This window comes from Dipteris shenzhenensis, chromosome 18 (genome assembly GCF_047967505.1).
Source record: "Dipteris shenzhenensis isolate YYH24624 ecotype China chromosome 18, Dip_SZ_1.0, whole genome shotgun sequence".
Classification (NCBI taxonomy): domain Eukaryota; kingdom Viridiplantae; phylum Streptophyta; class Polypodiopsida; order Gleicheniales; family Dipteridaceae; genus Dipteris; species Dipteris shenzhenensis.
The window spans coordinates 34829462-34856054 of record NC_141613.1 but is presented as its reverse complement, the minus strand read 5'-3'; the positions used below and the strand labels follow the sequence as shown (position 1 = coordinate 34856054).

At 46.9% G+C, this 26593-nt stretch overlaps 1 protein-coding gene across 3 annotated transcripts in view; it reads left to right on the top strand.

Moving 5' to 3' along the window:
* The first annotated feature begins 215 nt into the window (after positions 1 to 215).
* Positions 216 to 26593, top strand: part of LOC147891155 (protein ANTI-SILENCING 1-like) — a 68247-nt gene continuing 41869 nt past the window's right edge. Inside the window, exons 1-4 of one of the 3 annotated variants that reach the window (XM_087389569.1) lie at positions 216 to 461; positions 1086 to 1273; positions 1373 to 1430; positions 21585 to 21976. In XM_087389569.1, the coding sequence (XP_087245695.1) occupies positions 1151 to 1273; positions 1373 to 1430; positions 21585 to 21976 (573 nt within the window). In that variant the 5' untranslated portion in view covers positions 216 to 461; positions 1086 to 1150. Of the gene's footprint in view, positions 462 to 1085; positions 1431 to 21584; positions 21977 to 26593 lie in introns of those variants that run through there. The other 2 variants (XR_015542609.1, XR_015542608.1) reach the window with 2 other exon arrangements.

Genomic DNA, 26593 nt, shown 5'->3' with positions numbered 1-26593 from the left:
GAGAGGATACGTGGGTGGCACCTTGGACTACAAAGAAGGGACAACAAGTGCAATTCTAATTTTCATGAAATAAATAAAACAACCATTTTCTCTTTCATGAGGTGAAACAACTTTACTTAGGCTTCCACTTTAAAAGTGGCAGGCCAAAAAGGCCAACAATATGAGCTCAAAAGTTTTTTGAATTTTCAAAAAATATTTTTACAAATTGCGTTCATTCGAGGAACCACTCGAATGCTCTTACACACGTCACAACTACGTGTTTCTGTAGGTGATCTCATCTTCCTGTCTTTCATGAGGAGAGGAGCCCAGAATGGAGTGCACACATTACCATGGCTGGTGGGCAAGGTGAAACAGGCTCTGTCTGAGCTATCCCTGCTTGGATTTCCTGTTTCTACACTCTCCTGATTTCTGGAAACCACTTTACTGGCTTTTTGCTTGCATTTATCATTTTGGGTTCCCAGGTAGGCTCATAATCTCCTCTATAAACGATTCCATTTGCCAGTTTCTTCTGGATCACCTTTTCTGTTGATGTTCTCTTCCAGGATTGCGTTGTAAGACGTCTGTTTGTTTAGCAACATCATCATATCCCGCTATAGACGTTTGCTGAGCATTCCACTCGAAGCTTTTCAAGCGGTTGCTTGTATCGTTCGTTGATTTTGTGTGCTACCGAGATGTCTTGTCCTCCTTTAGTGAACCCATGTTGTAATCTTTTTCCTTTTCTATACTTCTCTTCTTCTAGAGGTGGAAATTCTCTTCTTGTGTACGTCATTTACACTCAACCTCACCACTTTGCGAATTAATCGATGAGTGCAAGAACATACAGATGTCGCTCGGGGATTCTGGTTAACTGGAGCTAAAATGCGCTGGCATTATTGCTTAGTAGGGAAGTCCCTACGTAACTCTCAAACGAGGTGTAGACTGATGCCTTTAGCCTTATAGTAATGATATGGGATATTTGGGCAAGTCGGCTAGTCATACAATTTGTTTGCCTTCGCATAGTTCTCGTTTTTTCTGTTTAAGCCTCTGTAGTTAATGTGTGGACTTTTAGACTTACACGTGTTCCTTTGATAAATTGTTTGATGTAGGTGCTTCTCCAATGATGTGTGCGCTCTCTGGGAAGTAAAACCCTGGAGGTGACCCAAGGTATAAAATGCATGAAGAACAAGAGGTAGTTGCACTTCAAGGCTTCGAGACTACTACCCCAACAAAACAGTTGAATGCTCCCACGGATCACGTGTCCACAAGTAGAGTAGAGACACACACAAGTCTGGAGGTATAAACAGCAAAGTGACATCGAAAAGAATGTATATATTGTGCTCCACGATGTGGACTGATCATAGTGTAAAACTGACACAAGGTGTAATCCACATAGGTAGCCAGGAGGCTGGGCTTTCTACAGCCCAATCTGCACCAAACTGAGTACCAAAAAGGTTTTGATCTGCTCCTAGGACTGTTACTTTCTTTTGTGTTGCTATATGACCTTATGGAAGGGCTTCAGTGGCTGAGGACAGCTTGGAGAGAATGGCCCAAAGGGCCTCTAATTGATACAGGAGGGCTGAGTGCCCTCTCCCCCCCTCAAGGTCAGGTCGGCTGGGCCTCTAATTGGGCCAACCTGATTTGACTGGCCGACCCCACGTGAGGCCCCTCTGGCTGACCACCAAATATGCAAGTGGCTGTAAGTGCTGCCCCTGGTTGGGTCTTATTCTAGGGTTTGGATAACCTCTTGAATTGCCCTTTTCTGGGTCTTCCAGCCCATGTGGCCAGGTCATGCACTGCTCATGTGGCAGCCCAAATGATGCCCACATGGCAGCCACCATTCCTTTAAGATCTGCCCATGTAGCAGGCTTATCTACTGTCCACATGGCGGCCCATATGCTGCCTATATGGCACCCACAAACCCTAACATGGACCCGCAAGGTTTATGAGGGCTTACATGTGGGGAATGACCGTACTATGCTGACAGCGTTACATTGCCTATCAGCTGTCTTTTCTCCTGGTTTGCAGAGACTAATATGAAGTACTCATCTTCATTGGATGAAGAGAATATGGAGTACTGTCTGATTAGCCTCTTTCCTTTAGTGCTAGCATTTGTCATGGCTGGGTCTGCCCTTCACCTCTGAAGTGTTGACTGAAACTCAATACGAAGACGTATCAATGGATGCTCATGTTTGTGTGGGTGAGTTGGATATGTGTCTGTGGGAGAGCAAATGTTTATACTATGGTCCTAGGTCTACACCCTCGATTGGGCACTGATAATGTCGGAAGGGATGTCATAGCAGCTAGTGCTTGCAATGTATGATGGAGTTAGATTTTAAGCTTGTGGGTGACTGGCTTCAGGTTAGAGCTGCATGGATTCATCTAGATATCTGTTTTGTTTTTACAGGGTGAGTTTTGGCATGTCCATGGGTTCATCTGGATGTCTTTAGTCGTCTAAGTGGACATGCATATTCTCTTTCGTCAAGTTCAGTTTACTGATATTGCAATAATTGCTTCTACTTGTAAAATTTTGTAGTGGTCTAGTGTTCGATCAGCTATCTTTCTGCTTTACTTCAAAGGTAGTTGTAGCTCTGGATGAAGAGAATAATCCTTCTCTTTTCATGTCGGCCTTTACTGATATTGCAATAATTGTTTCTATTTGTACAACTTTGTAGCGGTGCAGTGTCCTATCAGTGATCTTTTTCTGCTTTACGTCACAGATATTGTAGCTATGGATAAAGAGAATATGGACTATCCTTCTCCTTTAGTGCCAGCCTTTGTCCTGCCCTTCACCTCTGGAGTGTTTACAGAAACTCAATGTGAAGATCTTTGGATAAATGGATGCTCATGTTTGTGTTTGTGAGTGGATCTGCATACATGTTGCATATATTTCTAGTATTGTCAAAAGGCAATATCAAAGATATAGAATCCTCTACACAACCTACGTAGATCTTCGGATTTTTTTCTAAACTTGTTCTTTTGTTTCTTACAAAAGGAGCATAACAGCATCGTTATTATTTTGATAGTTTAATTACAATACTGTCTTTTTTCCATGCTTTAAGACTAGTTATTCTAAATCAGTTTCCAAGATTACAGTTCACTCATGTGTAATGTTACTTTGAACTATTATGTATGATGGGGATAATAGATCCCAGACCAGTGACCAATCTTTGAAGCACTTGACTTGCAAAACTACCAAGCCTTAAAAAGGACGATTTGGGGGAGCTGACGAGCTCTCCATCCACTAGCCATTGATCTAGGATAAAGGATCACCCTTTGAGCCTGAGGTAAGCCAAGCATCGAATCCACGTCTATAGCCACAACCTCTATGTTGATACGATAGGAATCCACGAACGCAGGTATTCGGCTGGCCTAGCCATAGGCTTGCTCTAGATCCATGTCTCCGAGGGACTCTACCTTGTGGGAGCCCCACAAATGAGCACTTAGCTCATATATATAGACCCACCTACGGGTGTCCCTAACTTAAGGGCACCCGTACATTGGGTATAGACTTAAAGTCACTGTAGATCCCTTTTAAAGGGTCCCCTGCCTTGACCTAATTCCATCACAATGCCAGCTGATGCTATGACCTTGGGGCATAACATTTCTCCCATCACAAAACGACCTTACACTTGGAACTTGGAAGTTCTGGGCAAGAAAACCAGGAAATTGCCACTGCATAGGCGCAACGCTCTCCCAGGACTTGTCATTGCTTGCACTGTCCTTCCATTTGATAAGAAGCTCTGGAACTCTGTTGTTTTGTGAGAGGTCTCTCTATAATCTAGAACAGTTTCTGGCTCATGAGGGGCGTATACTGATAGGTCCTCTAAGCGAGCAAGCTCCTCTGTAGAAACCAAGCTATCAGCTGTGCCTACATCTCTTTTAGGTGACTAACATGAAAGATTTGATGTGTCCTTACCCTAGAAGGTAACTCTAGTCTCAAACATAGCATACGACATGAGTCTGCATTTTTGACCCATAAAAAGCTTGCTTGACCAAAGGCAATGTTCGTTGAATATCAAGATGTCTTGCAGAAGGGGCGTCATGGCACTCCAAAATGACTTTTTTTCTCATGTCCGGACATCTTGCATGTAGTTTTGGGATAGGAGACCATTCTAAATAGGGTACACATCTTGTATTTCTTTCGCCGTAGAACATAAACCATTTGGTTCATCTAGACATGCCTCAACCTATAATGGCGGAAATATTGATCATGCACATACAAGCCTTTAAAAGAAAGCAAGAAAGATCGGATCGTATCGCTATGAAATATTGATCGTGCCCAACCAAGAATGGTGGATATTGATCATGCACATACAAGCCTTTAAAAGAAAGAAAGAAAGATTGGATTGGATGGCTACGAAACTCATAGAGTTCACATATCCAATGCAACTCAAAGCATCAGCCACCTTTATTAGTGGCACTCCTTCAGTAGCGTATTTCGAAATTGAAGCCGTGCACAAGCGCAAACTATCTTGCCTTTTGGCCTCGTAGATTTGAAGTGTTAGAGTAGTACCGTGTTATCCCATACACACTATAAACTTGGAGCCATGAAGATAATGCCTCTACTTCTTAAGAGCGTGCACTACAGTACATAGCTCTTTCTTATGCGTAGGATACTTGATTTGTGCGAAAGTTAGCTTTTGTCTTACCAAAGGTACAGGTCTTGGTTCCGTTAACAAAGCTGTTCCAACTGCATAGTCATTGCAATCTGTCTCAACCACTAATGGCTTACTCAGATCCAAAATATGCAACATTTGATGTGGCGGTTACCGCATGCCTCAAATCTTTAAAGCATGCATCCAAAGCATTTGTTCAAACTACAGATCTGTACTTAAATCTTCTTGTATGGGAGCCCTTTCTCTCCACCTTTGAAAAGGTTTTGAGAGTGGTAGCGCAAGATGCGCATATTTATGGATAAACTCTTGAAAAACTGAGTGAATTTTAGAAAGGATCTCACTTCTATGATAGTATGCAGTGTGGGCTATTCATCTACTACACGAAAATTTTTGGTGTCTATGCAAATACTATCAACAGTGATGATATGGGCAAGATATAGTAGTTCTCTTTTGAAGAACTCATGTTTGTATGTCTTTGCATAAAGAATTTCGCGTAGCTTGTGAGAGCTATCTTTAGATGTTCTTTATATCTAGATAAAGTTCTATTGTATTGTTGTACACAATATTATGGATGAAAAATATTGTTCATTCTGTTAAAAAGTAATAGGCGCATTAGTGAGTCTGAAAGGTAAGCCTAAGAACTCGTAATGCTGAAGCGTATAGAAAAACCTGGTTTAGGAACATCTTCTTCCCTAATGTGGATGGTAACCCTGTATGAAGAGACTTCGCATGAAGAGATCCGATATGAAGATCGAGCTTCATGAAACACATTGAACCATGCAGCTGATCAATGAGGTCATTTATCCGGAGTAGAGGATACTTATTCTTAACAATAACTTTGTTAAGACAGGATACTTATGCTTAACAATAACTTTGTTAAGACCTAAATAATCATGCACATCCTCATGGATTTATTCTTTTAGCCACCAAAATCACTTGTGCTCCCCAAGGGGATTTACTGGGGCGGTTATGTTGCATCCGAACATATTTAGATAATCGTGTTGAAATTTATTTTTCTTCTGTCAAACTCAGCCTTTCTCAATGCGAAAAAGTTGACTTGTGGGATGTTCGGCTCATGAAGTTGAATTTGGTGGTAGATCAATTTTTGAAAATATCTTTGGCCCATTGAGGTGTTCCAAGGTGTAAACCAACTCTTCACTATGAGATTGTTTAGTGCGTGGTAATCCACACGCATCTTGAGCTAACTGTCCTTCCTTTTGACAAACAGGATAGGAGTTGTGTATGGAGAATTGCTCAATCTAATGAAGCTGTTTTGTAGCAACTCCTCTAACTAGAGCTCCAATTGTGGGTCATCAATAGACTAGATACTAACTTCTAGTCAGTTTGGGCACCATAAAAAGCACCCCGGCCTTCCCATTTGTATCCTGGATTGAAATGGTGCAGTCTTCAACCGACTACTTTGTGGTGCTTAGCAAGCTGTGGTGCACTCAAGATCATTCTGTTGGGCATAAGTGGGTGACAATGAAGGTTCCCTTCTCTATTATCCCATTGATGCGGAGGTTGATGTCTTGTGCTATTGCTCTAGTACAAATTGGTGGTTGGGCACTCCTAAATGCACTATGAAGGTGGAGCAACGTTGCTGACTGTGCTGTTAAAAGACGGAGCTTGGTGGCGAGGGACTTGTCCAACAAATGCTCCGAACAGCCACCATAAACAAGGATAGTGACCTTCTTTTCGGCTACTCATAAGAACATCGCGAACTGGTTCTATTGGAGGGTCTCCCTTCTGTTGAGTTTCTGTCACTTATGAGATTGTTGAGATTGCTCCTGAAGTTGTGATAGATCCAGATGGAAGGGAAGCACTATTTGGAGGATGCAAATGGGGGCAATATTGCTTGTCATGGCCATGCAGATGACATTGATGACAGAGATGCTTTTGGTTGTGCCTCTGCTTCTCTGCATTGAGAAAACAACTAAACTTATTGTTTGTTCTCATCTTGCTGTTCGAGGTGCTTTGGTCTTGGACTCCGCTCAAGTGACGGGTTGGTTTGTCAAGTGCATGGAAGCTAAGATGTAGTTCTCATTGTTTTGCTTGTTGAGGACAGCTCAAAGACAACCTTCTCTTATCTCCTGGCCACTTCCTTTACTTCCCGCAACGATACTCGCGTAGCGTCTCTGGTTCGCTTGGAAGGCTGTTTTTGGTTTCGAATCTCAGCTAAGGGCGTAAAGCCTTACACTCATCATCGTACCAATTATTACAGGTACGGTCCCAAGAGATGGTGGGCGTGTGGAGCAGGTGGTGTGAGGGAAAGCATGAAGGGCAGCCTCATGTAGTGAGCAGGTGATCAGGGCAGCACGGTCCTCTAATAGGGGTATGAAGTCAATGTAAGCAAGGAGTATGTACAGATGGTTAGAGTAAGTAGGTGAGTGGTCACGGTCGAAGCGTATATCATGATAGGTGGAGTAGAACTCAGTGGGGTGAAAGGTGCTCTGCAACGACAGGGAGTGGAAATGCTAAAGAAAAGGTAAGTGTGATCAGCCCCTGGAGGAAGAGGTGCTACAGTGAAATTGGTGATGCGTGATGTGAAGTCAGGGGATCCCATGATGTAATCAACAACGCTAGAACCTAAGGCGGGCCATCTGTCGAGACATTATCTCGAATATCTCTCGCAAAGTGTGAGGTCTGGGGAGGGAAGTAGCATACTGCAACAAACAGATCCCGGCTGTCCGTGTGTCGGATCCGGATCTAAAGAAACCTGGAATGTGTATCTCTCTGCTTTATTGAAATGGTTGCCAAAAGGGTGGATCTGTAGAGAACTAACTGCTACTCCTCCCGATCCACGTACTCCCCTGTGTCCCTATTCTCATCTCTGTAAGCAGACTCTCACGTGTACTCACTGACTACTGGTAGTGGGTGCTCTGGACTCTGATGTGTCTTTGTGTAAAGACTATGTCGCGACCTGTATAGGATTCCAAGAAGTTCCCTGGTTCTGACCATAAGGTACCATTACAGTTTCAAATGGTGCAAGATAGGGTCTTGGAGATCTGAGTGTCATAGACCCCACCTCCCTATGCGGGAGTCAGGGGGATGAACACTTGACGGGGGCCTGTAAGAAGTCGTTCATCCCGGACTACTACCCACTTTTCCTCCTTACGGGCCTTATCATGCTGTTGCAACAAGGAGCGCCTCTCCTCAACCTGTAGTGGGGTGAGGTCCTCGTCCATGGAGATCGCTGGCTGATCTCGTAGGATTGACCTGCATCGTAAGGCCGAAAGTCGTGCTTGACCGTCATGGAACCGTATGATCAGGGGCTGCTCTCGGTTGGGGTCTCTCCCCACCCTCCATGCCCTCTCGATCCTGTGCTCAGCTACACCCAAAGTAGTGGCCACAAAAGCCGTTGCATCTATCATCGACGTAGCCTCAGTGCGTGGGATCCCACAAACTTTGATGTTGAGAGCCTTACTGGCTCTCTGCCGTTGCTCCACGAGCACCTGATGATACTGGCCTGCTCCTGAATACGAGGAGCCTGCCCCTAAACCATCCGAGCCAAGTCTGAGTGAACTTGGCCTGCTCATGTGTGTAGTGGGTCAGCTCCACTTCCTTGGCTCGTATACTATGTACCTCCACGAGTAAAGTTTCCCATTTGTCGGGGGGGTCGAAAAGACCCTGTCCGAGATGAAATTGAAAGCACTGAGGTACAAAAGTGGTAGGGTGTGGCAAGACAGTAGGCGGTGGTCGTGCAAGCTGAGTAAGGAGAGCGGATGCCTGAGGTACAGATATGAGTGTCTCAATGGTCCCAATCGGATAGGAAATGGAAGACTGAGTTAGTGGCGAAGTAATCCCAGTGGTATGAGGGAGCGGTGGCTGACTGAGAGGGAGAGGGGATGGGAAGGTTGAGAACAGTGGTCCTGCGTGCATCACCTCCTGCGGGGGTGGCCTGAGTGGTGGAATGGCTGGGGTCTCGAAAGCAGTGGAGGAAGAGGACTCCAACAAAATGCTGCCTATCATGGGAGGGGTGGCTAAGGTTGTAGACTTGATTGGCATAGTTGAAGTAGACTTCAGTGGTAGGGCTGAAGCAAGGGTGTAGGATGTAAGTGAAGTAACTCCCGTGGAAGCAGATGTGACTGTGGCTAATGATGATGATGACCCTTTATGAATCGCTTGGCTGTCCACTTGAAGCCCACTCTAGTTGAGGCATCTGTTCACATCCTCAAGCTTCGATTGCACCTGTTGAGGTTTGTCTTTTTCCTTCTCAGTGTCTTTTCCCCTTCCTCCTTTTCCCATCGGATAGAGAACTAATTGTTCTTGCTGTTTTTTTTTTTTTTTTTCTAGGTGGGGGGTCCCTCTACGTGGGATAGTGATTCGGGACTGCCACATGAAGATTGGCAATGCCTAAGTGGAGGCCACAAGGCCACGTGGCAGTCGGGAGCCACGTGGCAGTCACTCGGAGGGTGGCGAGGCTGAGTTGGCAAAGTAGGGTGGAGGGAGCTGGAAGTGAGGAGGGGTTGTGGCGCGTTAGAGGGCTGCAACGGGGTCCCTAAGTCACCTAAGACAGTTAGTCCATTGACCTAAAGACCTCTAGGACAGTTAGGACAGGTAGTTGGTTTAACCTAACCAAATCATGACTTAGCCTAACTCTAGCTAGGTTGACCTAACCTAACCCCACTAACTAACTTGACCCAAGGTAACTAAACCTAACCAACAAGCTAAGGTTCTGCAGGGAAGCGGGGGCGGTGTCGTCAACAGGGGGGCCTAAGGGTATAGCCTATGGGGGCACCGCAAGCAGCATGTGACGGGCGTGAGCGGAGCAGAGCAGAGCAAGGGTGACAGATGTGAGCGGAGTAGAGAAGATGGCGATGGCGTGATGGGCACGGAGCAGAGAGAGAGAGAGAGTGGAACATGGAGTAGAGAAGACGACAGGTGTGATGGGTTACGTGAGCGCTAAGCGACAAATGAGAGAGAGCAACGTTGACCGATGGTCAAAGCGTAGTGATGAATAAACAACAAAGTAGCGATGGACGTGATGAGCTAGACGGACCTAGTGACGTGATGTGATGCAGAGCAACGACGGGATGAGTGGGCCAGCAACGACGTTAGCAAACTAGCAGATCAAAGCAACGACGTGAGCAAACCAGCAGCAGTGACCAGAGAGAGAGAGAGAGAGAGAGAGAGAGAGAGAGAGAGAGAGTTTATTAAAGTCGTTGGAAGACAGATGGGCCTATGAGACTGTGAAAAACCTAGTACAAATGAGCTGTGGTGGTGGGGCTACTAAACGAGCATCAACACTAGTGCAAAATGAAAAAAATGCAGAATGGTAGTACTAAGTCCTAAGTACAAGTGGGTGGTCGACTATATATCAATCTCATGATCATCATCATCATCAAGACATCAGGGCGGATGAGGCAATGGGGGGCATGAAATCGGCGATAGAGTGATGTCGGCCACTCACTGGTGCAGCCTTGGCACGTCTCCTGGTCATAGCTCTGCGTCTATCGAGGGCTACTGTGACCCCTGTAGGTCGGGCTCGACTCTAAACAGGGAGGGGATGTCCCCAAGTGTGATCTGTGTGTCAACCCTTTGTCTGAGCTGTCGGGTCAGTGGCTTCGGGTCTCGGTCATGTCAAGGCCTCATCTCGTGGGGGTCCATGTGATCCGGCTGAAAAAACTCTATGATAGAGCTTTGATAGGGATCAACCAAGAAAAAAGTCTGCTCGTGTCTCCATGTTCGAAGTATCCTCTTGCGGTCTCTGAGTTCCTCATGAATGAAACCTGCCAAACATCGCTGATCTGGGTAGGAGAGGAATCAGGCCAAAATCCCATAGCTATCTTTGAAGAGGCAGTAGAAACGCCCTCGGATCTCATAGTAAATAGGACATCTGAAGATGAAGTGCTCCTCTGTCTCAACCTCCTGCATGTCACATAATGTGCATATGCGCCTCTCCCTGGGTAGTCACTCTGCTCTTTCGCTCTAGATGTGAACAGACCTGAAACTGCCAATAGAGATCCTCAATGAGTGGGGTAAGTAGATCTGCGTGTATCTTGGAGGGTCAATGAAACCCTCAGCTGTGATATGTAAGGATTGATCTCTGTAGAAGCTAAGCTTCACTGGGAGTTCACTCGGTCCCAACCAAGTCCGAAATGTGTGTAGCTGTAGGAGATCCTCACGGATAACCTGGTTGACCTCGTGTGATAGGAGGGGAGAAAACAGAACATCCATGTTGTACTGGAAGGGAGGTAGTCTATCCATGTGGAGCCCCAGTTGTTCAAACCATCTCTTTGTGCGTGCATACCAGCATCTTTGGTCCCCTCCTGTTGCAAGTGCTATAGAAGAGGACAGTGCTAGCCATGGTAGCCTGCTACGCCCAGAGGTGTCATCCCCATACTCCTTGACTCGGTACAGATATGTGATGACCTGAAATGCAGCATCTAGCTGTAATGGGGGTGACCCAACTCAGCTTGAATGATTTGGTGAGGAACGGATGGCTTACCACGAATTCTCTGTGATAACATGAGAACCTGTAGCCGCTCCACATGGGTCCACTCTGTATCTGACAAATCTGGCCCCAACAAGGGCTGCTGTACATCCCCGTTGGATGGACCAAGGAGTCAAAAAGCAACCCCTTGGTCTGTGGATCCTGAAAGTGCAATCGGAAGCACTGCCTCTCTAGTTTGGCCAATGAAGCATATCCTCTGCTGAAGCGTGCCTGCATCGCGGGTCTCATAGTGAAGATGGGTCTGGAAAAGAGAACCCCAAGATAAGTGTATGATGAAACTATCTCAACAGGTGACCCATCAAATGTGAACTGCTCCTGGTGCATGACGGCTCGAGATGTATTGAAGATCATAACCTTGGTTTTACCCAGGTTGACCTTCAAATCATGAGACTCACAAAAGGACTGTAGTGCGTCAAAGTGTCTCTGGAGCCCCTCTGTTGAGGAAGACAAGAGAGCCATGTCATTGCGTAAAGCAATATCCGGATCAGCGTAAGCGCAAGAGAGCAACCTACTGTTAGAAAATACCCAACAGAGGGTACACGCAGCGGAAGACTTATAGTAATGCCCAGGAGCTCACACAGTGTGGTGTGGGTGTGGAATCACAAACTTCTTTACTTATGTGTATTCAATAGATGTGCAGACTCGTCAATAGACAATGAACCGGCCAGATAGAGAAACCACCAAAATATATATTTCCGTCCAAAACTATGGACACAATACAAGAGAGGTAGATCTAGAGTCCCACCAATGGTGTGGTCCTCTGATCTTACCACAAGGTCCTCCTCCTATCAGCTGGCTATCTCTAGACTCGAGCCCGCGTGCTCCACCTGGAGCTTCTGTAGACTTTCCGTCCTTTGACCTCAGCTCCTTGCTGCCCTAGAAGACAGCCAAGGTCTCAGCCTCACACTGAGCTAAGTCTGCAGCAACACTGGTACTCCTTCAGCTTCTGGATGTAGGCCCCAAGGGTTGTGCTCTGCTGCTCCTTTCTGCTCTGCTGGAAGCTGCACTGCTGGATACTGAAATGAGGCAAGAGCCTCTCCTTTTATAGGCCTAGGGCCTTGCTGAAAAAACCGACCAGCCTGCAGCAGACTGGCCGACCAGTCTGTGGCTGGTCCAGCCCTATAAGGGCTCACAACCCGGGGCTTTTATGGCCCAAACTTCCAGGGCCTTTGGCCCTCCATTCAAGGCAGGGGTCCAGCCTATATAAGGCATGCCTTCTGCCCACAGACAGTCACATTTGCTGCTCCACATCTGCGCCTGCACATCCTGCGCCTCTGCCAGGCCCTTCCCAGCCACGTGTCCTGCACCGTACTGTCCCGTACGTCCTGCTGTCCTGACCCGCCTGTACCATGCCATGTGATCGCTATTTATTCTGGGTTCCTTGTGCTGGCTACTGCTTTGCCTTTTGCTGCTGCAGATCCATCCTAGCTCCAGGTACCCTCCATCTCTTTGATGCTTGCGCACATGGCATCCGATTCCTTCTGCCCACAGACAGTCACATTTGCTACTCCACATCTGCGCCTGCACATCCTGCGCCTCTGCCAGGCCCTTCCCAGCCACGTGTCCTGCACCGTACTGTCCCGTACGTCCTGCTGTCCTGACCCGCCTGTACCATGCCATGTGATCGCTATTTATTCCGGGTTCCTTGTGCTGGCTACTGCTTTGCCTTTTGCTGCTGCAGATCCATCCTAGCTCCAGGTACCCTCCATCTCTTTGATGCTTGCGCACATGGCATCCAATCAGATGCCCATGTGACAGACACTCAAACCCTAGGTTCACCCCCCCCATGCTCTCCTCATATGGGGGCTTACAGATGGGGAGGTGACCTTTCCAACACCCCCTCTCACCGACACATCTCGGCCCAATGCTTACACGTCGATGACGATGCTCCAGTAACTCCCTGGTTGTAGTTCTCTGGAACCTTTCGGAGTTGAAATCTTTTCTTGGCTTTTCATCTAGTGGCTCCTGCTCCACCAGGTCTGGTTCCGCTTCGCACACCATCCTGGTACACAGGTCCATCTCTGGTAGCACCTCCTGGCACCACCATCTTCCGTCACATTCCTGCCTTCGAACTCGAGCAAATCCAGCCGTCACGATCTTCCAGTTGTCCCCCTCATAATGAGTGAACAACCTGGAGTATTCCAGGCACCATGCTTTGAGGGTCTGTTTCAACCCATCCTTCCTTTGGCAAGGTCTGCAACCAATGAATATTTCCAGATAACCTGGACCATGAACTCTCACTGAGGTCTCAAGCAGGTACTCTTCTGGCTTCAGTACTCTTTGTCCATCACCTTCTAGCAATCTGCGTCCAAGATTTGAAGAAGCACCAATACTTCCCCTTGGCCAATTCCTTCCAATCTCTTATCACCTGAGACAAATGAAGAGCAGTCTCTCTCCACAGCATGCTATAAAGGCTCAAATGCAGAATATCAAATACATACCAGACTGTTGTACTGCCTGAATGTTCGCTCTGAAAGCAAACTCTCATTGAGGCACCCACCAAGCGCTTGTGTAATCCTGTACTGTCCCCTTCTGAACTCCAGCATCCGACCATGAGACCCCAGGGCCTTCCATGGAATCCACCCTCGTGTCAATGTCAACAGCCACACGCTTGGAAGGTACCAAGCGCTCCATGCTGTCCTTCACCTTCACAAAGGCATTTGACTCCTCGTCGACCCACATCTCTATGTCAGACATCCTCACTGTGATTTTTGGATCAACATATCTGACCTTGGTAACACTCGGTGATGTCACCAGGAACAACTCTTTGATTACCACATTTGCTTTGGCCTCTCCCTCTGAATCTGAGTCAGACTCCTTTTTGTTTTTCAGATCCGCCTTTTTCTTTCTGCAGTCCTTTGCAAAATGTCCTGGCGTATCACAGTAGAAACACTTCTTCTTATGCTTCCTCTTCGAAGTCCCCTTGTCGTTAGAGTCGTCTTTCTTGGACTTGCCACCGTTAGGCTTGCCCTTTCCTTTGCCAGCGGAATCCTTCGCCAGCATCGCCTTGTCGTCTTTGTCCTCGTTGTAGAGTTTCTCCCGAGCTTCCTCCTGGTAGCAGTAACGGACCTAACTCCTCAAACGTCAGAGGTTTGGTCCTCTGTCCTGCTGTCACAGCCGTAACAAAGCTCTTGAAACTCCGAGGCAGTCTCCTCAGTACCATCAAGGCCAAATGGCATGAGTCTGTCTTCTGACCAATTGCTGCCAGCTGATCCCTCACCACCTTGACCTTCGTCAAATAGCTATGTACTGTATCTCCTTCTTCCATATCAAGATTTTAGAGTTGATGCTGAAGAAGCACAATCCGGGAGGTGTTGTCCGTCTCGTACAGATCCTTCAGGGTGGCCCACACCTCTACCCCCCTGTGTTTGCATCACTGTCTCAAGCTCGTCAATGTAGAGGCCAAACAAGGTAGGTGATAATGGACACCCTTGTTTGACCTCGATAGTGCTCATGATCTCGTCTATCCACCCAGATCTTGCCCGGACTTTGCCTGACACTCTGTCGTAAAGTGCCATGACAGCCCAAACGATCTCTTGGCCATAATCCAAATCTTGTAGGCACCGTATGAGGCGGGCTCTTGGAATTGTGTCAAATGCCTTGCGGAAATCCACAAAGCAATAATAAACCCTCTGCTTCCCTCCTTGATGACACATATGAGCGTGAGAATGTGGTCCATGGTTCCATGATCACGTCGGAATCCGGCCTATCTTGCTGCTCTAAGTCCTCGACACTCTGCAAAGCTGCTGACCTTGGAATCAAGTATTGATGCATAAATCTTGGACATGACATGTCCAATCATAATGGTCGTGTAGTTCTCCGGGCTCATGGGATCCCCTACCTTGTGGATGGGTGAGATAGTGTTAATGGTCTAGGTGCGTGGAAACCCCAAACAAACGGCTTCATTAAAGAGCTTTGCTAAGATCGGGCCTAGGAGGTTAATCCCATATGCAATGAACTTAGTGCATAGTCCCTCATGATCCTTGGCTTGGCCTAGGAGGTTAATCCCATATGCAATGAACTTAGTGCATAGTCCCTCATGATCCTTGGCTTGGCCATTATGAAGTTTCATTACGGCATCCTTTACCCCCCCTCTAGTGAAGAGGGTGAAAGATGTGGGGCGTGGCATATGTGAGGTTAGGGATTGGCTGATTTGGGATGTCATAAAGTGTGCGTGCATAATCATACCAGACCTGAGTGTCAGTGAGTGGTGAGGGGGACGAAATATCCGCCAAAATTCCTTAGAGTTGTTACTAAATAAAATGTTCAGTAGCTCCTCCCCGTTCCGACGAATGAAGTCTAGTTTTTTTGTGCGTACTAGTCGACGATACTCGCGTAGCGTCTCTGGTTCGCTCGGAAGGCTGTTTTTGGTTTCGAATCTGAGCTGACGGGGTAGAGCCTTACACTCATCATCGTACTAGCTATTACAGCGTATGGTCCCAGGAGGTGGTGGGCGTGTGGTGTGAGGGAAAGTGTGAAGGGCAACCTGGTGTATTGAGCGGGTGGACATGGCAGCACGATTCTCTAATAGGGGTATGAAGTCAATATAAGTGAGAAGTATGTACAGACGGCTGGAGTAAGTAGGTGAGTGATCGCTATCAAAGCGTATATCATGATAGGTGGAGTAAGAACTCAGTGGGGTGGAAGGTGCTATGCGACGGGGAGTGGAAATGCTAAAGAAAGGATAGGTATGATCAGCCCCTGGAGGGAGAGGTGCTATGGTAAAATTAGTGATGCGAGATGTGAAGGTAGGGGATTCCATGATGTAATTAACAACATTGGACCCTCTCCCATGTGGAAAGCACGTGAAACCACCTGAGGTGGGCCATCTGTCAAGACCATTATAAATAAGGAGATCATGCATCCTGCTGAGGTCTAGTAGGGCCTGCCCATAAGATGTGATCGGACCTCGTGTGTCAGCCGAAACCCGTAGCATACCTACATCCTCAAGGTCAATGTTTGGCAGTAGAGTGGAATCATCCTTGAAGTTGAGGAGTGGTACCTGACGGGTGCCTGTTCTCGCGTTGAAGTCCCCAACTACAAGGACTTCTCCGCGGCTAGAAAAGTCAACAATGGACTGATAAAGAGCAGCAAATTGAGATGTCTCATCCTTACCTCGAATATCTCTAGCAAAGTGGGAGGTCTCAGGGGGGAAGTAGCAAACTGCAACAAACAGATCCCGGCTGTCCATGTGCCGAAATCCGGATCCAAAGAAACCTGGAATGTGCTTCTCTCTGCTTTACTGAAATGGTCCCCAAAAGTGTGGACCTGTAAAGGACTGCGACTCCACCTGACCCTTGAACTCCCCCTGTATCCCTCGTCGCATCTCTGTAGGCAGACTCCCATGTATACCCGCTGACTACTGGTTGTTGGCGCTTTGGGCTCTGATGTGTCTCTGTATAAAAGACTATGTGGTGACCTGTATAGGATTCCGAGAAGCTCCCTGGTTTTGACCTTAAGGTATCATTACAGTTCCAAATGGTGCACGATAGGGTCTTGGATATCTGAGTCTCATAGACCCCACTTCCCTATATAGGGGAGGGGATTGGTGCCCTACGAGGGCCTGTAAGAAGTCGTCCCTCTCGTACCACTGCCCACACTCCCTCCTTTCGGGTCTAATTCGGCTGCTGCAACAAAGAGAGTCTCTCCTCAACCTGTAAAGGGGTGAGGTCCTCATCCATGGAGATGGCTGGCTGGTCTTGAAGGACTGACCAGCGTCGTAAAGCTGAAAGTCGTGCCTGAGTGTCATGAAACCGTATGATCAAGGGTTGCTCTCGGTAGGGGTCTCTCCCCACCCGCCATGCCCTCTCGATCCTATGCTCAGTCACACCTAGAGTAGCGGCCACGAAAGCAGTCGCATCTGCCATTGGTGTAGCCTCAGTGCGTGAGATCCCACGTACTCTGATGTTGAGAGCCTTGCTGGCTCTCTACTGCTGCTCCATGAGGGTAGCCGAAACAGTTGCCCTTGTGGGTTCCTGTTTGGCCACACCAACCCATCTGGATGTCTCCTCAATAACAGATTTCATGCTCGCAATCCGTGCCTCGACAACCGGGGTACTCCCTGGTACTGTGTGTATGGTTGTGATCTCCTGTCAGAGCTGCGAGATATCCTGTCTGAGTCCCTGAATGAGACGAGGCTGCTCCCGAATGGCGCGAGCGTGTTCTTGTATGATGCGGCCCTGGTTGAAGCGGATCTGCTCCTGTGCGAAGCATGTCAGCTCCATCTCGCGCTCACGGATATTGTGTACCTCCATGAGCAAGGTCTCCTAGGCCTTTGGTGTGTCAGCCCGCCCGTGTCTGAGGTGAGACTGGAATGGCTGTGACATGAAGCTATGGGGATGAGTCCAGAAGCTGGGCGGTGACTGGGTGAGGTACGGGGATGATAGCGGAATGGATGAGGCAGTCCCAATGGGATGTGATAGCGTGGGCTGACTGAGAGGGAGAGGGGAGAGAAAGGTTGAGGTGTAATGCGGAGCAGTGTATGACACCTTTGAAGTAGGTGTCATAAGCGGTGAGAGAGCTGTAACAGAAGAGGAAGGGAAGGAAGCAACTGACGCCATGGGTATGAGTATGTCACTGATAGTGGCTGTAGCTGTAGCTGGGGATGTAGAGGCTGTAGCTGAAACTAGTGCTGAAGTGGAAGCTGAAGTCGAAAGTGAGGATGTGGAGGGAGCTGAGACTAGAACTGAGACCAAAGCGGGGGTTGAAGTCGAAGTAGAGATAGAGGGAGCTGAGGCTGGGGAACTGAGGCTGAAGCGGGGGCTGAAGTCGAAGTAGAGATAGAGGTTGAAGCTGAGGCTGAGGTGGGACCCACCTTTGCTTTGTTGTCAACTTCGAGTCCACTGCAGTTGTAGCGCGTGTTCACATCCTCAAGTTTCAGTGGTTGGTTGCTTTTTTTTGTTGTCGTCGTCATCTTTCTTGGCTTTGTCCGTCTCTTTCTTGGCTTTTCCCATTTCTTTGGACTGATATGTGTCCCCTTGGTGCAGGTCTTAGTGCACAATCGCGAGCGGGAGCACAGGCTCCCCCCCCCCCCTATGGCGGAAGGCACACCCAGGGCAAGGAGGGTAGTCGGAGGCGGGTAGGAAGTGCTGCGGGTGGGAGAGAGCAGCGAGAGGGAGGAGGTGTAGAGGAGGAGCTGCAAGGGGGGAGGGAGGAGGTGTAGAGGTGGAGAGGCAGCCAGAGGTGGGAGGGGGGCTGAGGCGGCGCAGTAGCGAGCTGCCACGAGGGGGGGTGAGGCTGCGCGGGAGGGAGGTACTGAGACGACGCAGGAGGGAGGGGGGGAGCAGAGAGCCTAGGCGGAGGGGTGGGGAGCCTAGGTGGAGGGGCGGAAGGGAGGTGTGGAGGAGCGTAGGGGCTAGTGGGGGCTGCAGGTGGGGTGGCATAGCGGGGAGCTGCAGGCAGGAGTGGCGAAGCGGCCTAGGCAGGGGCAGAGAGGCCTAGGCGGGAGGCTGAGGCAGAGAGGCCTGGGTGGGGGCGGGGGCGGGGGCGGAGAGCCTAGGCAGAGGCAAGGAGCCTAGGTGGAGGGAGGCAGCGGGCGAGGGGCAGCGGCAGCAGCAGTGGGAGACGCAGCAGCAGCAGCAGCAGCGGGAGGAGCAGTGGCAGCAGCAGCAGCAGCAGCAAGCGGCAGTGCGGGAGGAGCAGCGAGGGGGGAGCAGCGAGGGACAATGCCACAAGCTTGGGGAGAGAGAGAGAGAGAGAGAGAGAGAGAGAGAGAGAGAGAGTATTAAAAGTCTTCGAAAGACCGAAGGGTGTATGAGACTAAAAGAACCTAATACAGTGAGCTGAAAGGGTGGAGCCTCTAAGTGGGCATCAACACCCATGACGAATACAAATAGCCATAATCATAAAGACACCAATACACAAAGCAATCTCTGAGCTTATTGGCAAGATGGGAGCTGGCAGCATTGTGATGATCATCTAGAAGCTGGTGAGAGGTCAAGTCTAAGAGGGTGTCGATGAAGTATGAGGCGGCGGCGGCATAAAGCCTGTAATAGAGCACTGATGGCGAGTGCCATTGTCACTCCTGTCGGCCGTGCCTCTGATCTCCTAAGCATGGTGGGAAGGCCCCCTATTCTGATTTGTGCCTCAACCTGTTGGGGAGTTTACTGTGTCTCTTGCTTTGGTCCTTGGATCCGTCATCTCCCTGAGCCATGCTGGTCCATGCTGTCTGGCTGGAAAAACTCAATGATCATGCTCTGAATGGAGTCTGGCTGTTCACCCTGTTCTTATTCTGCAGATTATGTGCCTTTTGAACGTTGAGAATCCTCCCTAAGATATTCCTGCATTTCGTACTTCTCCATCGTGACTTTTGTTCCCAGGTCTTGCCATAATTTCTGTAGCATTTTCTGCATGGCTAGCTACAGTGGACATCATGATTACTCTAGCTACCATCTTTATTCCTTATGTTGGCATGTCAATCACCAGCAATACCCTTTGTACAAGCCTTGGTCTCCTCGTTGAAGAGGGCATGCATCTGAGTCCCCACTGAATGGCTATGCTGAAGTTATGAGACTGTCCATGGCTGAGGCTATGCTATAGAGGCTATGGGAGAACCGCCCCATGAGAGGATTGTTCTTGTTGAAGAGATGGGGTCTGCTGAGGACTGAATGGTGCTACTGGCCTGTGGTGGATAGAGCTGTTGCATCTTATGTTGTTGGAACTGCTGAGCTGTCTGCTGCTGGAGCTGGTGCCAATCCTGAAGCTGATGGTACTTCTACTGCGACTGCTGAGGGGGCTGCTACTGGAGCTATTGGGGCTCCTGCTATCCTGGATGCTCCTCGAATGAGGGTAAAATGTCCTTTTATATAGGAATGCCGTTGCTGAGGGGCTGACTCTGTCTGTGGCCTGCAAACTGCCATAGAATGACCCCACTGTACTGACAAGCTGCCGACCCTGCCACGTGCCACCAAGCTGGGTCTGCAAGGACTTGACCAAGCTTGACCTGCTACATGGCAGTCGGGTAACTGTTGCACCTGTCTGTCTGCTGCACATCCACATGGCAGTCCTTGAATCGCTGCCTTACTGTACTGCTGACTTGCAGGGACTGAAAGCTGACATACTTTGCTGACATCAGCCACCAACTGTTCCTTTGACCTGACATCTTTTTGTCCTTGCTCTGTACTGTTGACTGATCTGATATTGTGGATAGCAGGGCTATTAGATTCCATACACAAGGTTTGATAGCCCTTATATCTGGCCAACTAGATTATTCACTGGTGTACCTGTTCGCTGCAGCAGCTGATCAGGACCAGGCCAACTGCCCTGATTGTGCGTGACCCTGCCTGTATGGACGTCATTCCAGCCTGTTGCTGTTATCTGTCAACTGTCACAGATCCGACTAGCCCTTGGCCTCTGCCAACTGCTCCTGCCTATAAACAGGCCTATGGCAGCCCTTGTCGGCTGCCCCTTTCACTGGCCCCGCTGCCAATGTGGCAGCCTGCATGCTGGTTATGTGGCAGTCCTCTGATATGGCCCCATGGGCTGCCTGTGGCAGCTTTACATGCTGCCCACATGGCAGCACTCATTCTTCTTTTCCAGTCTCTGTTTAGCCCCCGTGTCTTCCTCTTTCTTAGCCCATGTGGCCTCCCTCAGGACTCTTCAGGTTTCAAGTTTCACTACTGCAAGTCATCCTCCCCCATGCCCTCCTCATTTTGGGGGCTCATAGGTGGGGAGGTGACTGCTAAGTCCCAACAGTCTGTGGGACGGCCGGATTGCCATTTACACGGTTGTATAATTGCCATCTTCTGTTTCAAGAGGTCTCGTGCAAGCCTGGTGTGAACTAATGTTGTAATTAAAAGGCTGTAGGGCCTGTGGCATGTGGAAGGTGGATTACTATATTGCACAGTTGTATAATTGTATCTTCTGTTTCAATAGGTCTCGCACAAGCCTGATTTGATTGCACCATCTGTTACATATTTTTAAATCTGACATTGTGCATCTTTATGAAAGAGCTTATTGCATACTTTTTAGTCTTTCCGTGAAGATTTCAGAAGGATGGGCCCATAAATCTCATGCTCAGATTGCTGTTCTTTAAGGCCACTTTAGTTAAATCAAGCCAGGAAACTTTATCTCATATGATCTGATTCTCTGTTGGCATGCAACAAGGTGGTCACTAGCTGTAATGTCAATGGTGTCAAATAATTTGAAGGAAACCACTGCTGTAAAAAATGTATTTGCCAAGACTATAAAAAATGGTCTGATTCTCACTGGGTTTTGTATTCACCGGGGGTATGAAATTTGAAACTGGACAAAGCATGAGTATGGCCACGCTTTCTAGTTTTTCAGAATCAGAATGGTTGTAATGGCCTTACTGTTCCATTTTGTGGTTTCTAGGCTGATGCCTTGAATTTTTTGTATCTTTGTTTTCTCACTTAGTTGTATGCTGCGTAAAAGGTAAGTAGGAATTAAGTCTGGTGCTGCTATGAGATATATATGCACCTTTTAGGATGAAAGATTTTCATTTACCAATATATATGGAGTTTTTTTTATATCAATGGAAAGGCGGGCTAATGAAGCATCATGTTTTCTTGCTGCAGGGCACTATGGTGATCATGCCTATATAGCATGTTTTTTACTTATGCATTCGATGGCTAATCTTGATAGTGATGATGAATTTATGTGGGGTGAGGCTAAACGAACACTAAATAAGAAGAAGAAGTTCTACTACTCTTTTTTCTATGAAGATGAGGAGTACCGCCTTTATGATAATGTCCTGCTACATGATGAAAATGAGCCTGAACCTCATGTTGGCAAGATCATGAAGCTTTGGGAGGATATTGTGAGTGGAAGAAAAATGGCACTGATTCGGTGGTATCTTCGACGGGATGAACTGCCTCATTCTCTGCAAGGACATGTATTAGAAGAGGCATCCAAGGAGTTGTTTTTATGTTTTGGGAAAGGAAAAGGTGTCACAAATGAAAATAAATTGGTAAGATGGGAAGATTTGGTAAACTTGGTGATGTGGTCTTTTCTTCATCTCAAAATTTCCTTGCAAGATATTTTTCAGATTTCAATCCTACATTAAGTGCATCGGGGGAAGCTTCCATGGAATTTCCATATATGTTTTCAATGCAAATGCAGTCTTTGCCACATGGGTTTCTTGATGCTTTACAGAAAACTGTTTGCAGGAATGAGCTAAAATGACCAAGCTAGCAGAACTCTTATTTTGAGAATGTGCTTCATTGGGCTTGGCGTTTTGTTTCTTGAGTCAGCTTGTCTCTATTGTCTTTTTCTCTTTCATGGTCTTGTCCGTTATGCTTTCCTGCTACTTCTTTTGGCTATTTAATGTCCATGGAAAGAGAACCAAGCTGTACCAAATTGCATATTGCGAGGAGGACTAATAAGTAGGTTCTGAGAAGTTATAGATTTAGTCATTGCAGGTTAAGGTTTGGCAGCTGAAAACAGATAGCACTATTTTTGAGATTTTAAGGAGTAGATGCTGGAATATATTTTTGCACTAGATTTTGAAACGTCAAAAATGTCATGTTGGTCATCTTGTCTCTTTCGTGACGATATTATTCTTGTCTGTTGAATCCCCACCAGGATCTAACCCTAAACACAGTCCAAGCACAATCAGCAAAACACAATAGAGATCAGCAGGCGACTCACCTCTCAGCCACCCCTGAGCATGTGGACTAGAGATGAGACTCCCACAAGCCTATGCCCATAGCTGTGGCATCACATACCACCAGAACTCGTGCCCAAGGAACCATTGGCACAACATCTCGTGAAATGCCATGTAGAAGGCAGGATTCTAGGTGCAAGATGCAGAACAGACCGTCCAGTGGGGTATGCCAATACAATAGCCTTGGCCACTCTTATATAGAAGAGCATCTTTCTTTTGAAAAGCGTCCTAGCTAAACATAGCCAGCTCGCACTTTGCTTGTGTTCAAGCTCTCTAGTCCGATGTTAGCCTGCTTCCCTTACTCCTAGGGCCCCCAACCCTACTGGATTAGGTCCTCTAATCCGAGGATTAGCGTCTAGGTGCATAGCATTCTTCCCCTCTTTTAAGCATTTACTCTTAAACGAATTTGCGAAAGTTCTTTTGCAAACTAGCAAATTGGCTCCCAAGTTAAATCCTCAGACCTATCCTTCCACTTTGAATTTTGGAATCAACTTACTTGTAAGTTTTCTTTCCCTGATTTGAAATCAATAACTCTTTTAGGTCCATGTGGAACTTAGGTTGAAACAAGATTGTCTCCAGCCCCGAACACATGTTTCAATCTATTGACATGAAAGACCGGGTGAACTTTTACATGTGCAGGCAATCTAGTTTTATATGCAACCTCATTAATCTTTTTCAAGATTAGAAGGGTCCTTTCATTTTACGACGAGCTGAATTAGGTGTACTAACTGCAGTGCAGGCGGATGGTATCTCAATGACAGAATATTCTATGGGGCAAACGCTGTCTATCAGCATAAAATCATGCTCTATCCTTGAGCACTCCTGATCTCGTGAAGTCACTAACATCTCTTGCATATTCTATAAGAAATCTTTAGCTGTATTCAGCTGGACACCCGTCAATCCAACTGTCACAAGGGACTTCGGTTGGTATCTGTGTAAAAACATAAATGGACTAAAAGTAGTAGCAGTATACTTAGCATGATTGTAGCCAAATTCCACCATTGGGATGTACTTCTCGCAGTCACATGGCCTCTTGGAGAAGTATGCTCGAAGTAAATCTTCCAAGACTGATTCACCCTTTGTGTTTGGCCATCAGACTCAGGATGATAAGTGGAACTCATACTCAAAGTGCCAAACGTGCCCAGGATGATAATTTCTTAAATACTTCCTGCCAAACTTGCTCAGAGAACTTTGAATCTTTGTCACTGACTATGTCACAAGGCAATATGTACAACATAAACAATTGCTCAACGAACTGGTGAGCCAGCTTAGTAGCCCTTACTATTGTCTTTGTAGGTAAAAATCTAGCCATCTTCATCAATCTATCCAACACTCCCTATATAGCATCATGCCGCCCTGGCTGAGTCCATGGTAATCCTACAACGAAGTCCATGAAAATACTCCCCCATTTACTTCTAGGGATGTCTAGAGGATGCAACAATTCTCTAATCCTAAGACGTTTTACCTTATATACTCGACACTGCAAGCATTGTACCACAGAGTCAGTAATCTCGGCCCTTCATCTTAGGTGAGTTAAACATTGGTTTTACCAAGGCATAGGTTCACTGAATTTGTAGATGACCTGTAGTTGGAGCATCATGACATTCATATAAGATTTTTTTCCTAACCTATGCGTCATTAGGAACACAAATCTTTCCATTTCGGAGCCACAGCCATTCCAAAAATAGAAGTGACCACCCACCATCCACCATCCACCACTTGAACACATTGTATAATCCTTGAGTCTTGGTCTATTTTTGTGGAGCTCCCTGTTGGATGTGTTGCCAATACCGATCGAAATGATTGTTGGTCCTACATAGCCCTCTTAGGGAATCATACATGTCAACTCCTATCTCGGTAAAACTCAAAGTTCACCTCACGAATGCGACTCAAAGCATTGGCAATCTTATTCAAGCTACCCTTCTAATTTCTAATCTTCGTTTCAAAATCTTGCATCAATTTAGCCAACCATGCCGCCTCCCTTCCCCTCAACTTAGGCCTATCAAACATGTATTCGATAACTTTTGGTCCGTCAATACAACAATCTTAGCTCCATATAGATAATGTCTCCAAGTTTTCAATGTTTAAATGACCGCATATAATTCCTTTTTCTGAGGAGGTGACCGACTTGATTGTCATCTAGCTTCTTACTGTCAAAGCTACAGGTCGGTCCTCTTGGAATATGGTTGCGTATAACACGAAATTACTAGCATTAGCCTTGACCACGAATGGTAGGTTGGGATCCAGTAAAGCCAAAGCGGGTGCTTCCTTCACCCTAAGCTTGAGAGTAAAACTGTATCAAGCTTATCATTCCAAGAGATAGGACTATTGGACCGAAGTTCATGTCCCTTAAGGAGTTTCGCCAAAGGAATGATTAGCTTTGGATAATCCCTCATTCGCTTCCTAAGAAAGACATTAAATCCTAGGAACGCATTGTACAATCCCTCATTGACTTCCTAAGAAAGACATTGACTCGTAGGAACACATGAAGTTGCCTTACTATTTGAGGAACGGGCCAAACTAATACCTTTTGGATCCTCTCATGGTCATGCCCTCTTCAAAATCTCATGCTCAACGTAAAAGAGTTCTTTACGAAAGAAGTCACTCTTATACTCTTTCACATACAGCTTCTTAGGCCTTAGTGTCTAACACAATGTGGAGATGCTTGACATGCTTGTCAAGATAATGGCTGTATACCATGATATCATCCAAGAGTGTGACTACCAATTTCCTCAGTGTTCACAAAAGATATCGTTTATAGTCTAAGGGAAGGTCACAGGAGCATTCATGAGTCCAAAAAGGAGTGCTAGGTACTAAGAACTCATAATGACCGTACCTAGTTCGGAATGCTGTCTTATAAATGTCTTCCTCAGCTATGCATTTCTTGTGGTAACGAGTGTGAAGGTCAATCTTCTTAAAATAGGGAGCTCCTTGCAACATATAAATCAAGTCATTTGCTCGAGGAAGAGGATATCTATTCTTGATTATAACTTTGTTTAACTTTTTATAGTTCATGCACATTTTTCAACTTTTGTCCTTCTTGTAGATTTGGCATCGACATTTGACACAGGTTCCTCTCACCATACAAATTATTCCAGAGATCTAGACTTCATATTAATGAATTTAGAGAGAGTGAATGTAATTCTAGGGAAAGAATGGTTGCATAAGTTGAATGTCCAAATTGACTGGCAAAGTGGTAGGTTAACTTTTGTTAAAGGAGGAGTACCCTATGCATCGCAGGGTGATTTTGATGTGCCACTCTCGCCTTTTGTAAACTCTTGGAAGTTATCAGTATCATGGATACTTCTAAGTATGAAGTGTCCCTCTACATAGTGGAATTGATGTAGGGTATGCAGTTTGTTGATGTTTTTTTCCTCTCACCTCTTGGTTGACTAGTTAACATTGTACTCAGATGCAAACAATGCTAGTGCTTGGGTGGAAGATGCCCTTTCTTGCACTCGTGGGTTGCCTGGTGTGCGGGACGTACTTAAGTTAGACGTCGAGAACTAACACGGGGGGTTTTGTGCTGCGTGGGAAAAACCACATGAAGACGGGCAGATTAGCTTGCGCAAGGGTGATACGAGTCATTGTAAGTATGTGATGGACAGTCAAGCTGCCATATCCAATACTTGTATTACCAAAAGGTCTCGGCCTGTTACAAATAGCCATAGTTACAATCCACTCACACGACTGGAGCCACAGGCACTCGCCTTGGCTTGAGGTACCACACTTACTCAGAGCTGCAAGGCTCCACTTGGACTCAAACTACAACACTAGTAAGAGGGCGAGTATAAGCTTGTTCTACCTTAGACTCAAGACGTAAGCAACCTAGGACTCTAGAACTCGGCCGTGGAATCTTGTAAAAACCCTGCCAAGGATTGGCCACCCAACATTGATAACAAAAAGAGAGGGGAATAGTTG